At 40.7% G+C, this 16,292-nt stretch overlaps 2 protein-coding genes across 4 annotated transcripts in view; both read right to left on the reverse strand.

Annotated features, from left to right (window-relative positions):
• Nucleotides 1–8,955, reverse strand: ada2a (adenosine deaminase 2a). 2 transcript variants are annotated; one of them, XM_025056419.1, is made up of 10 exons: nucleotides 8,920–8,955; nucleotides 4,249–4,572; nucleotides 3,743–3,962; nucleotides 2,879–3,092; nucleotides 2,675–2,802; nucleotides 2,451–2,541; nucleotides 2,265–2,373; nucleotides 1,347–1,504; nucleotides 1,062–1,264; nucleotides 1–824 (listed from the first exon to the last, which is right to left on the reverse strand). In XM_025056419.1, exons 2-10 carry the CDS (start codon nucleotides 4,553–4,555, stop codon nucleotides 734–736), a joined length of 1,521 nt encoding a protein of 506 aa, XP_024912187.1. In that variant the 5' UTR covers nucleotides 4,556–4,572; nucleotides 8,920–8,955; the 3' UTR covers nucleotides 1–733. The 2 variants fall into 2 exon arrangements, with proteins under 2 accessions (XP_024912187.1, XP_008310038.1); XM_008311816.3 differs by lacking the exon at nucleotides 8,920–8,955 and adding an exon at nucleotides 4,811–6,331.
• Nucleotides 7,277–16,292, reverse strand: part of cecr2 (CECR2 histone acetyl-lysine reader) — a 25,431-nt gene continuing 16,415 nt past the window's right edge. Inside the window, exons 10-19 of one of the 2 annotated variants that reach the window (XM_008311818.3) lie at nucleotides 15,164–15,293; nucleotides 15,033–15,070; nucleotides 14,853–14,944; nucleotides 14,566–14,692; nucleotides 13,248–13,627; nucleotides 13,024–13,158; nucleotides 11,841–12,609; nucleotides 9,466–11,431; nucleotides 9,082–9,136; nucleotides 7,277–8,955 (exon numbers count right to left, since the gene is read on the reverse strand). In XM_008311818.3, the coding sequence (XP_008310040.1) occupies nucleotides 9,085–9,136; nucleotides 9,466–11,431; nucleotides 11,841–12,609; nucleotides 13,024–13,158; nucleotides 13,248–13,627; nucleotides 14,566–14,692; nucleotides 14,853–14,944; nucleotides 15,033–15,070; nucleotides 15,164–15,293 (3,689 nt within the window). In that variant the 3' untranslated portion in view covers nucleotides 7,277–8,955; nucleotides 9,082–9,084. The remainder of the gene's footprint in view (nucleotides 8,956–9,081; nucleotides 9,137–9,465; nucleotides 11,432–11,840; nucleotides 12,610–13,023; nucleotides 13,159–13,247; nucleotides 13,628–14,565; nucleotides 14,693–14,852; nucleotides 14,945–15,032; nucleotides 15,071–15,163; nucleotides 15,294–16,292) is intronic. The other variant, XM_008311820.3, reaches the window with a different exon arrangement.

A 16,292-nucleotide genomic window follows, 5' to 3' on the forward strand; every position in this document is an offset into this window, starting at 1 on the left:
TCATGTAAAAACTCAATAATTTATTTGAAAATGAACTCTTCCACCCAGCTGATTCAGAGATCACAGAATTCCAGCTTCACCACACACACACACACACACACACACAAACACTGAGTTTGTTTCCAGAAAAGTTGGTACCATCATTGAACTAATCAAATCTTGACCGTGTAATTCTTTTGTTTTAACCTTTTATCAAGCAAACAGGGTTTTTACACCTAATTAATTTTGAAACTCGGAAAGTGAACACACTCCAAAAAAGTATGCGCACTAACACCCAGTTTTCAAAAGGAATTTTGCCACTGCATAAAAAAAATGTATCCTACTTAACAACTTGTGGTTGCTCTTTTTAGCTCTTTTAAAAGAATTCTCTTGCGATACACATCAGAACTTGGTTACCAGTGGACCTGGTCACAAGGGAACCTCACTTTTTTAACATTACAAATCTTGACGTGTTGATCCATATTCAGTCCAATCTTTACTTAAAATTAGGTTTCTGTCAAAAATTAAAAACTTTACCTGTTAGAATTGATAAATTCCAACTGTCAATCGGCCGTAGCTTTGATTGTCAATGACGTAAAACGTTAACCCTCTTTTGTCTCCTGTTTGTGTGGCCTTGGAGATTCTCATTTGTGCAGTTTTACTACAGCATCACTAACCAAACACCTCAGTGAAAAGTGGCTCCCTCCTCAGAATAGAAAATCACGATAGGATTCACCAAAAATAAAATACATTTCTAAAAAACCTTTTCAGAGACAAAATGATCCCATCTTCTCTGCCAAATGGCCAAGGCTATGTCCTGTTGTGGTGGTGTCAAAGAACTGAACCTAAAACACAGGCAAGAAAATGTCATGAAGATGCATTACTGCAGTAATATACTGTTACTGCTTTCTCATGTATGGACCACAATATAGAATCCTAGGTTGGAGAATTTGTTAAAAACGTTTGAAACATCATATAATCACACCAGAGATAGAGAAAGAGAGGTGGGAGAGAGGGAGAGAAATCATTTGAGTATTTTAATCCCGTCATTAACCCGTCTTTATTTCAGGATGGATCCTCACCTGATGGAGTTGATGGCCAGCTGTTTCAGTGTACCTATGTTGGACCGCAGTCCTCCAAATCCCACAAAAGCTTCATAGAAGTCATAAGAGAGACCAGAGGCTCCAAACAGAGAAGGGTCATCTGAACAGATGACCAGCGGATGGCCTTCTGCCATCAGAGCAGCGGCCGGATGATTTTGCAGATCCTTTACCAACTTTAGCACCTGGGATGTGAGGTCACTAGTCATTCTAGTTACAGAGACCCAGGTCTACACATAATTGTTAGAGTCAGGCTTCAGACTTTACCTGGTTGGAGATGGGGCAGACTTCCAAAGCTACACCTTTCTTCCTTGAAAGATCTTTGGCCACCGGGTGGCGGTTTATAGCAAACCCATGGCCAATGCGTGAGGTGTTCAACCGAAGGCCGTCCAATAGGTTCTGGTCCACTTCTGTGCCTTCGAGGTCTGTGTGTGGGATAGAAAAAGTGTGTTTAATGTAACTCTTTGATATAATCTACTTTCAGTAAATATAAAAATCCCAGGGACATGTTAGTCGCCCTAAGAGATCAGTGACTATTAATCCAAAATATGGTAAGATGCATTTTAACACATGGACAGAATGACAATGCCTATTTAATCACTTCAGAGTCCATCCATTAATGTCTCTCTGATACATGGTCAGTACACATTATTATGTTGATTAATCATGATTAATTGTGATTATTCCACAGCTACCCTATGATTAATCATTATTATTATTATTGTGATAGTGCAGCTGTTAGCACAACTGCCTTAAAACCAGACAGCAGAGAGTGCAGGGTTTGATTTGCATGAAGAACCACATATCCCTAATGGAGCCTCCTGGGTGGCAGCCAGTGAGTTGCAACCATAAAATGAACAGCGCCTCCTCTGGCTGCCCTTGTCAGCTGCAAAGACTGTAAATGCCACAATTATATTAATTAATTAATATTAATAATATTAATATACTTAATAAATTATATTAATTAATTAATAATTAACTATATTAATATTAGTAATAGTAGTTGTAGTAGTTTTTTAATTTGACAGCTATAATATTTTTCTTTTTCACCCATAGAATACAGTACTCTCTTGACTGCTTTGTTTTTCTGTTATTAAATGGAAACATCCTATCTGTTAAATTAACTGTTGGGGTCTTTGGTTAGTTCTGTTGCTAAGTCCAGACATCTGGCACTAACGGACTTGCCTGTCTCTCCAGCATGAAAAAAGAAAGGAAGTGTGACCCCCATCTCTGCCGGCAGTGACAAGGCGTCTCTAAAGTACCACAGTGGTCTGCCTTTATCTTCCTCACCCACCTGAACAGACACACACACACACAAGTACTGTTAGTGAACAATAGACTGTTTAAACACAAAGCACTGTTGCTACTCACCAAGTCAAAACCAGCCATGATATCTGGGAAATCTCTCTGTAGTTTAATGGCCTCCATCACAGTTTCAGTCATGCTGGTTATATTGGCTGCCCTGCAGAAAACAGTGTTTCGTTCCAGTCAGTGGGTCATTCACGGTAGTTATTCTACACAGTAAACTCATCAGTCACCTGTGAGATCATTCACGGTAGTTATTCTACATCATGCACAGTAAACTCATCAGTCACCTGTGAGTTGTGAAGATAATTCTTGCTCCAAAGAAATCTGGGTTCTCCTTTGTGAACTGTACGGTAACATCCTGGTAGGTCTTTAGAGTCCAGGATCTGTCATGAGTGCTGCCGTCCAACTCGTACAACTTAAATAACAAAAAAATGGAGACATGAACGAGTGGCCCATTGCACACACTGGACACTCCAGCTGTGACAGGTTACCTCTGGGAGCATAGCCCGAACTTCCAAATACATGACATTGTCCATGTAGAACTGGGTCAAGCCCTGGTAGTAGTAGTCCCGAAACACTGGTGTGTAGGTGACCAGACCCCAAACAGCAAGAAAGGCCTGTTCAAATGCACCCCATATCACACTCTGATTGGGGTACACTGTGTCTGGATCTTTCTCTGTGAAGAGTGTCAGGTAGGCTGTGATGCTGAATGTACAGAGACACAAAACAATAGAAAGATCTGTGTTTGAAAAGGTGAAACATACACTGGCATAAAATCCGTGCATGAAGACTATAATAATAAAAATAAAACCAAGAAATCTGAAACTTATCTTCATATTAGCTAAAAGCTAATGCAGCTACAGTAGACACGTTAACTATTACTGTAGTCCAAACAGAAATATCAGAACTGTAGTAAACACACATAGAAAAACAAACAAGTTATTATAAAAAAAACTAAAGAATAACTAAAAGCTAAAAAAAAAATGTCAATCAATTAAACAACTTAGCCAACAGGGCAGGCTAAAAGTCAGCCCTCAAATAAATTAAAACTGCTATTTTTTTTAAAGCTAATGAATAGCAAAACATCAAGCAAAACACAAGACTGTGGGGACACTGGGCTAAACTCTTAGTCTTGCTCATTGGCTCTAATGTTCTTATGTGTTTGGTGTTAAATATACTGGACTTATTATTGCATCAACTCTAACATTGTAGCAGTAAAGACTAAAGCTAAACTATTTAAATTTAAAAAACAATTTAAGATGTTAAATGGTCTCACAAAATCCAGAAGTTATCCATTTTAGTTGCATTCTTTTTTATCCAAAAGCTTTATAAATATCCATATTCAACAATGTCACCTTCTGTCAAAATCTGTGGAGTTGCCCATCTTGGCTCTTTGGTTTTCCAGAAGAATCCAGGGAGAACAATGTGACAGAGGTTTGGGTGACAAAGAGGAGAAGATGAATCTGACAGAGTGGTTGTCAGTGTAGCACATGTAGCAGTGGGGTCGATAGGTCACATTCTTCACCAGCCACTCAGCATCGACTATGGAGAAGTCGTGGACGTGGAGCACCGCCCCTAAAACACAGAATAACATAATTGTTCATTAAAAACAAAAATAATTTCTGATTTTCCTGCAGCTTTTAAAAGGACATGGACAAATGAAATAACAATTACCTACAAATATTGAACAAATGCTAATTTTACAATACATATTCTCACATTGTTTTTTTTTTCAGACATTGCAGGTCTTTGAGTGGGACAGACATTTTAAATGCTTAAAAAACAAAGAAATACAAAAGTCAAGCACAGAATGTGTGTATGCTAATAAGAAATACACATTGAATACTGATGGTAGACATACCTTTGGGCATCCTCTGCAGCAGGCTGAAGATGGGGCTAGCCCTTATGAGTTCTCTGGCCTTGAAGAAGTGTACAGCAGGAGGAAAGGCCCCTGCCTGACTCTCCCTCTGTTTCATTTTGAACAGCACAGCATCCAGCTTCTGCTCAGCATCAGTGAGTTGCAGCTGACCACCTGTCTGCATGGATGTCTCAAGTTTTATGAGCATCTCTCTCTGCCTGGGGTCAGGGATGGACTGCACACCAACCCAGTAAAGTAAGAGGAGCAGAATGACCAGAAATGCATGTGGACTCTGTAGCAGGACAGCCATGGAGAGTGGTCCTGTACCTACAGGGAATAAACAGGACAATATGGAACTATATATATATATATATATGTATATATATACACACACACTCATATATATACTGTTATTGTTATATTGTTTTACTACTGAGAGCACATAGACTCGACTACAGCTGACTGAGACGTGTCAACAGTACAACAGTGGAGCCGGGTGAAGAGATTTAAACTAACGGCTGCGTGTCACTTACAGAAATATATATATATTTTAGACAAAACTTACCTTCTCTAGTGTCGACGGTGTTTGAACGGATAATGAATGAGCAACAGCACAGCACAGATTTAGTTGAGTTTGTGTTTACTTGTAAACGTACACCTAAGCTTCAGGCAGAATATGCCTTTGTTTTTCCGTTTCAGCTAAGCCCCGCCCCTCCGACGTAATTGGTCCAATCCTTTCCAACGCGCTGATTGGTCATACGCGGACACGTGGACATGAACCAATGTGATAACAGCCTACGAATCTTAACAAAGTCTATGTATTTTAACTAGCTTTGTTAAAAAAAAAAAAAGAAAAGACAAATGTTTAGTAATTTATGACAATAAATACAAACAACCAAGTCTGGGAAATATCTTTGAAAACATCACAAACTATTTAGAAAAACCCTTAATTTTCTCTTGAATACTGAATGACAAGTTTAAGATGGGATTTTTAGCATGTAGAATTTATCTTAAGCTCAAACAGAAAACATATGTTCTTATACAGAAACAACTAAAAGGGACCTGAGGAGCTGTAGCACTTCCTCTTCCCAAGTAGCACATGATCTGGGGAGTGTGTTCATCACAGGGAACACCACACATTTAAATTGCATCTTTAAAATCCCCCCTTTTTAACTTTTTGCATTCAATTACTTTCAGTGTGATTTATTGAACTATAGCTACTTTTTTTTACTTTGAAAATGTCATGTCAAGCCTTTTATTCACAGCAGGACTACTAACACCATGTTCAGTACATTTGTACACTTTAAAACACCAGAGTGTTTACTTAAATCTTTTCAGGGTAACTGGCAGTCTGGTGTCAGTTCCAGTATTCATCAGGCTATGGCACAGCACACTGGATGTTTCACAAGTCTAATTCTGTTTTAGAAAACCCAAAACAAAACTAACAAACATTTTTTTCTGTGAAAATACTTCTAGAAGGGTTACGGCAGCTTTAGCCCAGATCAGGCAATTTCCTTTAATTATACATTGTAATCATGTGAGAACTGAAAACACTGATTGTTGCAATGTTAAAAACAGACCTGAACCACTTCCTGTTGGTGAAAAGACAGAATAGTTTGCTGTTGTGTGGTTCTGCTTTTCATGAGTCAGACATGCAGTGATTGTGGGCAAGCAAACACGCAACATTAAGCCATGCTTTTATTTGTTTTGAAACCCCATGGAGTTTTCAGAAAAACACAATCTAGGGGTCGTGAATCCAATAAAGAGCCCTAGTTTACACCTCAAGTGATCAGTCTGAATGTCCATGAATCTTGCATTTGAAGTTGTAATACAATGTCATGTCATGCACAATTAGTAATGCGACCTTTACGCTTGACCCCATCCCACATTTCTCCAAATGTAACTTATTTTATATTTGGTGATGAAAACATCATTTTTAATTTGACAGACAATTTTAATGACCTTGTGTAAAAAGACCAAACCTTCAGTTGATGCTTGTTTCATAACTCGACTCAAATATAGTTATGTACTGTAGCTGTGTAATAACGTAGTTATTTAAAAAAAAATCAGAATGTTACTTGTATGTTATCTCTCCTACATGGTCCCCACTCTCACATTCTGGTTTGTAAATTCTGAAAGGCTGTAGGAAGTGAAAGAGTGATAGTTGACTAATTTGCTTTAAGGTCATATAAAGTAAATACATTTCTTAAAGGTTTCATTGTAAGAATAAGACATATTCCCGTTCAAAAAGTTATTTATTTCTAAATAAAAATGTACAGTATAGAAAATCCGTTTCGAAAATAATCTATGTCAGTCAGAAAAGAACTTGTAAACGTCAATTAAAAAAAGAGAACAGGTTTTTTCTTCAATACCGTCATGCTACTGAGGTAAAAGACGACTACCTTAAAAATAACACCAGGTAAGGTCAAAAAGAAACAGACACCACATTTATATTAAAACAAGCCCAACAATGTATAAAAATTCTTAAAAGAGCAAATAAATATGATTCACATTTAATCAACACGGCTTTCACTAGTGCAGATGAATGACAGCAGAATAAATGAGTTGAACGCACACTTCAGAGTGTCTGGAGAGGATTCTACACACCAGAAACAAACACACACACACACACTCACACATGTACACCACAGGAGTTTCACCTCACCACCTTTACAAGCAACACTGCCCAACACATATAGAGGGCAGAACAAGTGAGGATTCTACCAAAGTGACCCAGTTAGGCTCACTAAAATATCACACATTCTATATTAACAAAAAAGACATACATATGACAACTTTTAGTACCTTTAAAATTGTCTTACATCTTCCAGCATTCTGCTATTTTCTTTATCTAAAATGCTATATAAGATGCTACAACACTCAGAAGTCTCACAGACCCTAGACCAGTACACAGCCTGAATTTGTCGACAGAAAGGTATGACATCTTTACAAAAAAAATCCATAATTCTGACAATAGGATACCAGCTACTACTTGTCATTGGTGAGACATGGTAAAAGCCAAGAGTATGTGTACACACTGCAACATGGCTCAAAATGACAAGCTGAATAATTATTACAGTATGTTATCACGCTAAGGCCATCACTTCTGGAATTCTAAATTATGAAGTAGTGCTAAAATCATCCAGTTAAAAGAAGGAACTGAAAGGTATTCTGCCACCATGTGGCCGAATGAGGTAGATTAGTTTGCTGCTGTCACTTAACTGCATGAGATGATGCTGGTGCACCGTTAATGATAGGGGGAGGATGCAGATGTGCAGCAGTTACAGAATCACACCATTGTAGATGTTGACCAAAATACATTTTGTGACAGGGGGCCACATTAAACAAATTTAAAGGATTACAGTGTTCCACTTCAACTGTCAATTACATTAGTTCGACACTATGAGACAACATTTCACTTGAACTGGGATGATTTGTCACAGTTACATTTCCTTTTTGCCAGTACAGCAAAATACCCGTATATAGAAACTGTAGACCCTGAGGATGTGTTCGGCAATAAAACAAAAATGAGGACGCATGTCATGACAAGAAAACGGCAGTAAACCTAAAGCTTGAAGTTGTTGGAAGGGAATTATCAAGAAAATGACCAGAGTTACTTATCTATATTTGTTTTGTTTGTGCACATACCAGCCAATGGGTTCCACACTGTGACAATTGTAGATTAACGGATCTAAAAGCCTTCTAAAGAGAAAAGGACAGTCGTTACATAAATATATATTTTTATGTATTTCAAACATATACACTGTGTGTTAACAGGCATTGGCTTTCAACTACTCATCAAGGCCTCTTAGTCCCAGGATGCTGAGAACAACAAAAACTATGTAGTGCATAACATCCTTGTAAGAGTCCTTCTCTGCTGACCAAAGACATTCTGATAAATGAAGGCCGCTCTGATGAATGCAAATTCTCAAAATTTACAACAGGAGCAAAGAAACAACTGTTAAACTGGTGTGTGTGTGTGTGTGTGAAAGAGAAAAGTATTTTGGGACAGATTTCCAGTGTTGGTGCTCCTTCACGTGCAGTTGCCCTGCTTCAAATACACATTTATTTATACATTCACTTGGGGAAGAACAAGGCAGTTGCAAGGACTTTAAGGTGACATGGACAAAGTCAAAGTATCTTCTTTATACACCTGAGTTTTAACATTTTGCTGTAAAAGAAGTCAATTTCCTCTTTTCTGTGGACTTGGGTCTGAATGTACGGTGAACAGAAGGCCAGGCTTTATACAGTGGTTTTAATACATCCCTATGGCAATATTTAAGCAGAAAATGGTTCCTTAGTGGCAGTGCCCCCCAAATTTAGCCATTTGGACAAGTGGTAAGAAAAATGTTCTGAATGACAAAAGTGAAATCACTTATATTGGTAAGCCACTGTTCTGTTGACAGGTACTGGTCTATGATAGTCCATTCCAGTTTCACCAAGCATCAGAGTCAGTCCTGTGACCTGTTTGAAAACGGCTGTATGACAGATCTCTTTAACATCTTCTTAGTAAGACCAGCTGTCTGATTGGCTCTTCTGATTGAAGTTTAAGGTGAGCAACAAAAGACAAATGCTTTGCTCCAGCATTAAAAAAAGAGAATCAATGTCAATGTCGAGGCGTTCTGAACATTGTCTGTCTGATCAAACTTATGACATTTCTTTAATTCTACTCACTGACATGATCGGGATCCTCTTTCGTTATGGATTAATCTGAAAGATTAAATTAAATCTGTTAATTTGCTATATCAACATATTTTTTGGCTGAATAACAACACGTAAATAGTTGATTAAAAAGAATATGATTCAAGCTCAATGTGCTTAAGGTACAGTACTCACATGTCACACTCCCTGTTTACTGCTAGGACCACCAGGCGCAGCCATCATATGATGCCTGTGAACACAAACACATGGCATTAATTCCTAAAAGGAGCATGTTTCATGTTGACCCCATTTTTGTTCTGTTGAACTGGAATTAGTCCTCATAAATATATGCTGATTCCACATTCTTTCAACCCTGAATCATTTTTCTTGAATTTTCATTTCATTTTGCCTAAAACAGAATTGTTCATCACCTGTTTTTTTTTTCCATCTGCTTAAATCAAAAAAGCAGAAGGAAATGACAAAAGAAAATTATCAACAGCTTGGCAGAAGCAGTTGATAATTTCTGAGTTAATCCTCATTTCCCTAAAATCACAAATAGGAAAAGAGAAAACATCTTACCCTGAATGTGGAAACTGTTCCGGTGCCAGGACACTCTGCTGGATCATCATGCCTTGGAAGTGGCCCGCTGGCCTTGGCTGCTGGAACATAGCCATGTGTGTCTGACCTGGGGTGTAAGGCAGCTGCTGGGGCCTATGTAAGGCTTCCATGAGGTGTGGGTGAGGCCTCTGGCCAGCGTAACGACCTGGATCTGGATATGGCTGGCGAGGGTACCGGCTTCCATTGCCAACTTTTCCGGCTACGTGTGGTAGAGGAGGTGTATTTTGCTGGATTCCAGGATGCATGCCACGCGAGTTGCTCATGTAGCCAGACAACATGTGTGCAGCAGACGCAGGTGGATGCTGCTGCTGGGGTTGCTGGGTGCCACGCTGACGCGCCGCAACATTATGGCTGTCCAGGTCCAGGATTTCTTTTGGGCTTTCAGGACGTTCAGAGCCCTCAGTGTGAGCTGGGCTAACACCACCACTGCTGCCTCCTGTGCTGACTTGTGACCGGCTTTCACACTTACCTTCATCTGGGCCACTAAGGTGTAGCCCAGCTTCCGACCTACGGCCTGGCGACATTAGACCAGGGAGAGAGAAAGGCCCAGGTCCCACAGATGTTAACATGCTACCCTGTGATTGGCTGCTGCCTCTTGCTAGATGTGGGTAGACATTAGATGCCATCGACTGATGAGGGGGAAAATGTGACCGATGCCATTCTTCAGGAGGATAACCTCCTCTATTGTGGACTTGGTTGTGGGTTTGAGCTTGAGGGTGGTGCTGAGGGTAAAATTGTTGCTGCTGGTACTGATGAGAGGGGTACAGGTTTGATGGACTCTGAGGTCGCTGTTGACCAGGCATGAGATAGGGGTAAGCAGCCCCTCCCTGCTGGTGATAGGAGAGATGTTGAGGAGGATTGTGAAGAGAACTAATGGGCTGGTTGTGGTAAGGGTAGTGAACAGATGGAGGCATTGACCTGCTCATGTTATTTTGGTTGTAGTGTGAATGCGGGGGGATTCCCATCCTGTATGGACCCCCAGTTCCATTTAAATGGCCTTGAGACTGGGCAGGCATGACTGGACTGTGACCAGGTGAAGGGCCTCTAGGACCCTGCAATAGTGGATCACAACCCACCAGCTGGGCTTGATTGTGATTTGTGTTCAAATCCCCATCTTTAAAACCACCATTCTGAGGTCCAGATTTCTTCATGGTGTGCTGTGGTGCAGCCGTGCTACCTTCTGTGGCCTTTTTACCTGCTGATTCACTCTGTCCTCGTTTACTGTGTTCTGCAGGACGAGGATGTGAGGGCAGTGGGGCAGCTGGTTGGACCAGTGGTGTAGAACTATGAGATGCTTCATGGACAGGACTTTTCTGTGCAGAATGTTGGGGTGAGATGTTTTGTTGAGTGTTCTGAGTTTGCGGCCGTGGAGAGCTGAGAGGGCGGCATTGAAGAGGAGTATTCTGTGTTGCCTGAGGCTGCTGCTGGTGTTTTTGGATATGTTGCTCATGTTCGCTCTGCTGATTTGCAGCGAGCATGAGTGAATCCTGAGGGGGACTCTGAGATGCTGGTACATGTAGTGGCAGGTCATTTTGAGGAGGAAACGTGGGGCTTGCAGCGTTTTGTCCTGGACTACTGTGGTTAGACTTAGATGGTTTAAGTGGAGCAGGATCTTTGCAGCTGTCGTTACTTGTATTCAGATGTGTGGCACAGTTGGGTTGAGGAAGACAATTGTTAGTGGGCTGGGTGTGGCCACCAAAATCCTGCTTGAGGCTCTGTGTTAAACTATGCAAGAGCCCCAGTCTGGAAGGATTATCTTGAGGTGTGCTCAGCTTTGAGGGGCTGTGTGTTCCCTCTGGTGTCACTGATTGGTGTTCAGTTGGATTAGGTTTGGACGCGTTCTCTTGGTTCACTGGTAAAGTGTTTTCTTGAGATATAGTTCCTTTAGAAATGTCATTATGCATCATGCTACTGTCTGATCCTGTACCTGTTACCAATATGGACAAGAAAGCCAAGTTATTGTCAGTGAATAACAATAGAATGGTAAGCAGGAAAAAAAGTATTAACTGTGTTTTCTAGCAGTTTACATAATAAAGAAAAATCCATGTTCCCATAAACTTAAGAAGAAAGAAGAAAGAAAGAAAAAAATAGTAAATTCAATCTAACAACAAACAATGAGATGAGTGCATTAAAAACATGAAATTAGTTTTATATTTTAATCAGAAAATATGAGCTGCCAAAGCCTCTTATAGGCAAGACGGTGTATTCCATGCTCTTTAATTACTTAGGACAGTAAAAGTGTAATAGGAAGTAGTGTTTAAAAAGGGTGGATGGTGCATATTTATTAAAGGAGAATATAAATGTCTGGTAAAATTATAAAAGAAGGTCAGTTCTACCTTTGGGCTGTGTGCTTGTCGGCTGAAAAGCATGTCTGTCTGGTCCATTGTCTTGTGCAGGACGCAGCAGCTGAAGCTCTGGGGCAGGAGGTGGCCTCTGGGAAGCGTGAGCTGGGATGTTGCCAATTCCTGACTGGGGCCCAGACTGCTGAAAGTTGCCTCTGTGCTGATGAGAGGCACCAGCAGGGGGTCCAGAAGAGGCTGACAGCTGCTGCAGGGCCAGCATCTCTGGGCTTTCCAGCATTGAAGCCAAACAAGTCCTGCCAGAGGAGTCTGTAAGGGGTGCAGGGGGACGTGAAGACACCGACCCCTGAGAGTTAACTCCTGCAGGTGGGTGTGGGTATCCAGCAGCTTCTGTCCATGGTCTTTGCCCCACTGGAGGTGGGATACTGCCATAATTAAAGTTGGTCTGGTTGACAGAATTAGGGTTTTGTATGTGCATCCCATTTGTCCTCTGCTGATGATTCACACCTGTCCACATGTTGGCCATACCCATACCAGGTGGTCTTAGATTAGGGTAGTTGTGTTGTGCTGGTCTATCTGGTCCAGAGAATCTGTTTAGGGTGTGGCCTTCTGGATGATGGTGGTATGGATACATGCTTGCCTCAGAAGGAGGTCCAGGCTGTAAGGCCGTGGGACGTGGACCAAGAGATGGACCGTGGGTGGGACCCATGTAAGGATGTTGCTGCTGGTGTGGAGGTAGCTGCTGGTTAGAATCAGGACCCATTGGATACCGTGGACCCATGTGAGGCCCCTCAACCATGCCGGGCTAAAACAAAAAACATGAATCACTATATCAGAAGAATACAAATCTAATTAGTCCATGTATGCATGAAATTGGGTAAACCCACAGGGTTAAGTCTCTTGTTCAGTGGGACACTCATGGTGCTCCCAATAATGTCACAGTTACGGAGAAACTGTACCTTACTGTACCTTACGAAACAAAAATAAAAAGACATGGCCCCTTGTTGTCTTACTGGCTTCAAATATAAACACTGAGCACATTGTTTTCCTTGGTCTCCAATTGTCCACATGCTGCCTCACTGATTAAATTAATTAGAAAGACACTTTTATATGTCACTGAAAAGATTTGTAGCCTTTTTTTGTTAGACTACAACTGGGATGTCTAGAATATGGTCATGGAAGAAATCATTGCATGGCTATGCAAATGGCTGCGAAGTACCTGCATGTTGAGGTTACACGGAAAGTTTCTGGGGTCTGCATGCCTGGGAATGTGAGCAGGGTAAGCAAAGCGTGGCTCCATGGTCATTCTTTGGGCATACATATGAGGACCAGGATGACCAGGTGGACGAGGGAGCTAGTTAGACGGGGAGAATTTACTGATTTAGTTTTCATAGTGCACTAGGTTAGGTATCAAATGTTTTTAAAAAATATGGATGTCAGTACCTGTTGCCCTGGGTGATACATGCCTCTCATATCTCCTTCATGAATGCGTTGTTGGCTTGGAGGCAAATTGTGGGGCTTTGGAGGGCCATTGGTCCAGTGAGGGGGAGGTGGTTGTCGTTTTAGCTTGTTGTCCTCTTCATCTGCAAGCATGCTGTCTTTTCCTCCCTGGGAGCTTCTCTTGCGTTGGACTTGCTCAGTTGCCCTAATTAGACTTTCAGGTCCCAAGTTTTTACTGGTGCGGTTTCGCTTTTTGTCCTTCCGCTCCTTGTCTTCTCGTTTAACGTGAAATTCCTCATCTGTGTCACCTTCCTCGGCTGGAAAGTGTTTCAGCAGGGCCCGACTAAAACACCGTTCTAGGGATTCTGCCATGATTGTGTACTCTGTTAAAAGACGTGTTTGAATTAGGGAACAATTTCAATTTCTAATCTGAATTATCACGTTAGATATGAATTAATCACAAGTAATAAACATAATATAAATAAAATAAAATATAAAAAAACATTGCTGGACTGGAAAGATGAATAACAGGTTGATGTTTGTGTTTAACACCTGTTTTTAGTTGTGACTTGTTCAAATATTGTAATTTTAATATAGAGAAATGACATACAAAACCTTAGTTTTAATATAATAAAATAAATTCAGTTCAACCTTTATGAAACATATTTTTACTGCTATTTCCTTTTCTATGATTAAAAGTAAGGTGGGAAATCCAGGGCATACAGTGAAAACCTGAACTGTGACATAGAATAATAAAATAAGGCTGGAAGATGCAATTTCCTACTGTTATATTGTTGCACCCCAATACTAAAACACTGATGATCAGCATTGTATGTCATGAACCCAAAGACACATTCTCCTCTGTCCTCAACTCACACTGGCCAACTGACCGGGTCAGAGGTTTAAGGCTGACCCCTGCTCCTGAAACCCCTTCTACTCCTCTTGCTCCTCCTACATCCTACTCACACTCTTCTCCTCGTGTCCCTGGGGAGAGCATTCAGTTGGATAGATGGCTCCAGACAGGGGGCTTGGGGCCTGCAATGTTTCTCTGGCACTGCATGGCTCAGATCCCCTTGAGCACTGAAGCACAGCTCAATCACTCCCCATTAATCACTGTCAAGGCTGCCCTGGCCCGAGCCCCTCACCACCATGTCCAGCTCTCTTTCTTTTGCTCTTCCCCCATTTGGACCACCCCCCTCCAACCCTTCACATCTAACCCCTTAAACATACATATACTGATGTCTTTACCAGAAAAGCTAGTGTAATCATTATCCATTTATTTGACTGGTGCTCTCTGGTATACACAAACTCCTGGGCTCACCACTGTCGTCTCCGTTGTACTCGACACAATTTTCAAACATGAGCTTCACATCTGCAACAAACTCCTCCTTGGCAATATAGTCTCCATCATTGAGCTTTTTCTCAATGGTAGACAAATCCATGGGAGTCTGCAATTAAAAAAATAATAATTACAATTAAAAAACCCTGGTGGTGTGCCATAGATGTTAGAAAATTGTAGAGAAACACTAATAAAATAAATAAATAAAAAAATAAAATGAAATAAATAAATAAATAAATAAATAAATAAAACACAGTGGTGAATTGTACCTGAATGATTTCATGGTAATTGGGAGCATAAGAGTCATCCACAGGCTCCAAGAAAGGCCAAGCATCTTTATGGGATTTTAGAGTCTGAAGTACTGTAGAAAATAGAGTATTTAAAATTACACTTTAAAATGAATGAAAGATTAAACAAAAGCTGTCACTGTATTTGTTTGTTATCCATACCTTTGTACAGGGCCGTGTAGTCATCGTCAATTTCATAGCTGCAATGTCAAACAAGATATAATGCCAATGAGCAGGACCAGTTATCAGATTTGAAACTAAATTCTCAATTTCATATTTTAAACGTCTCATACAAATCTTTCTTCTTTCGAGATCGGTTCACAGGGGATGTAGGCTCCAGATTCAACAGTTCGGGAGGCAGATCCTGTCCCTGAGACAGCAACCAGGCTTTTTCCTCTCGCATCTTCCGCCTCTTTGCACGTTCTTAGAGAACAATCAACACAGGAGGATTTATTTTTTTATTTTAATTTAGGCTGTATAGGAGTTAAAGAAACCTGGTCTTGGACATGGACAGTTACAATTCAGATAAGCAGGAGGAGGGGTCAGTAGCCATCTTTTCTCAGCTGACACTGATCAGAGACCGAAGTAGAGCAGGGAAATGTATCACTGCTTTATCTTTTAACATGAAAGGCAAGAGGCCTGCCAACCCCCGTCGTGTGTATAAAAGATGTTTGAAGGAGGAATCCACATATGAAACCCACACAGAGAGTGGTCAGGTCCTGCTGTTCATCTATAATACATTAATGAGGCTCCTCCATACAAGCACAATCAGCAGTTCATTAACCCTTGATGGATGAAATCAGAGGGAGGGAGACAGAGAACTGATCCTGTGATTAAGGACCTGAACATTCACTCCCACGGACTTTGTGTACAACACATAAATCACAAGGGTTAAAGTGATGCTATGGCACTTTTTTTTAAAATTTTCACCTATAATAATGTGATACACAGCAGCAGAAATGTTGAAGCCTGTGCATGTGGTGGTCCCCCCCCCCCCCCCCCCCCAAAGTTTAGAAGCTCCTTTATATTAGATTTCTGGTGCTATTCCTGCATTCCCTGCAGGGGGTGCTATGATAAAAGTTACATTTTTGGGGCCTCTGGCTGAGTCTGTGCATGCATTACTGTTGTTTTCCATAAATCTAATTGTGCAACTCATTAGCAACATTTTCATTGTTAACAAGTTTAAGATTAGCCCATTGAAAGTGACTGTCTACTGGGATTTATTTTTATTTAAAAAATGAGGAACAGTGGAAAATATATTGTATTAATTTGTATGGCTGACTGAATATATTTTGGGGCACTGAACTTTTGTGGAGCTGTACTAAAGTCTGTCAAAACATGCAAATTGTGACCTAATTAAAGCTTTAGACTTTCGTTCTCACCTCAATGTTAAGGGAAATATTCTAACCACTGCTTTAATTG

This window comes from Cynoglossus semilaevis, chromosome 6 (genome assembly GCF_000523025.1).
Source record: "Cynoglossus semilaevis isolate Cse_v1.0 chromosome 6, Cse_v1.0, whole genome shotgun sequence".
In the NCBI taxonomy this organism is placed as follows: domain Eukaryota; kingdom Metazoa; phylum Chordata; class Actinopteri; order Pleuronectiformes; family Cynoglossidae; genus Cynoglossus; species Cynoglossus semilaevis.

Excerpts from the sequence above, each read along its gene's own strand:
- ada2a (XM_025056419.1), bottom strand. The coding sequence starts at position 4,555 with ATGGCTGTCCTGCTACAGAGTCCACATGCATTTCTGGTCATTCTGCTC. Across the intron at positions 3,093-3,742 it reads TCCACAGATTTTGACAGAAG|CATCACAGCCTACCTGACAC; the intron begins GTGACATTGTTG and ends CTGTACATTCAG. Across the intron at positions 2,803-2,878 it reads TTCGGGCTATGCTCCCAGAG|TTGTACGAGTTGGACGGCAG; the intron begins GTAACCTGTCAC and ends TTGTTATTTAAG.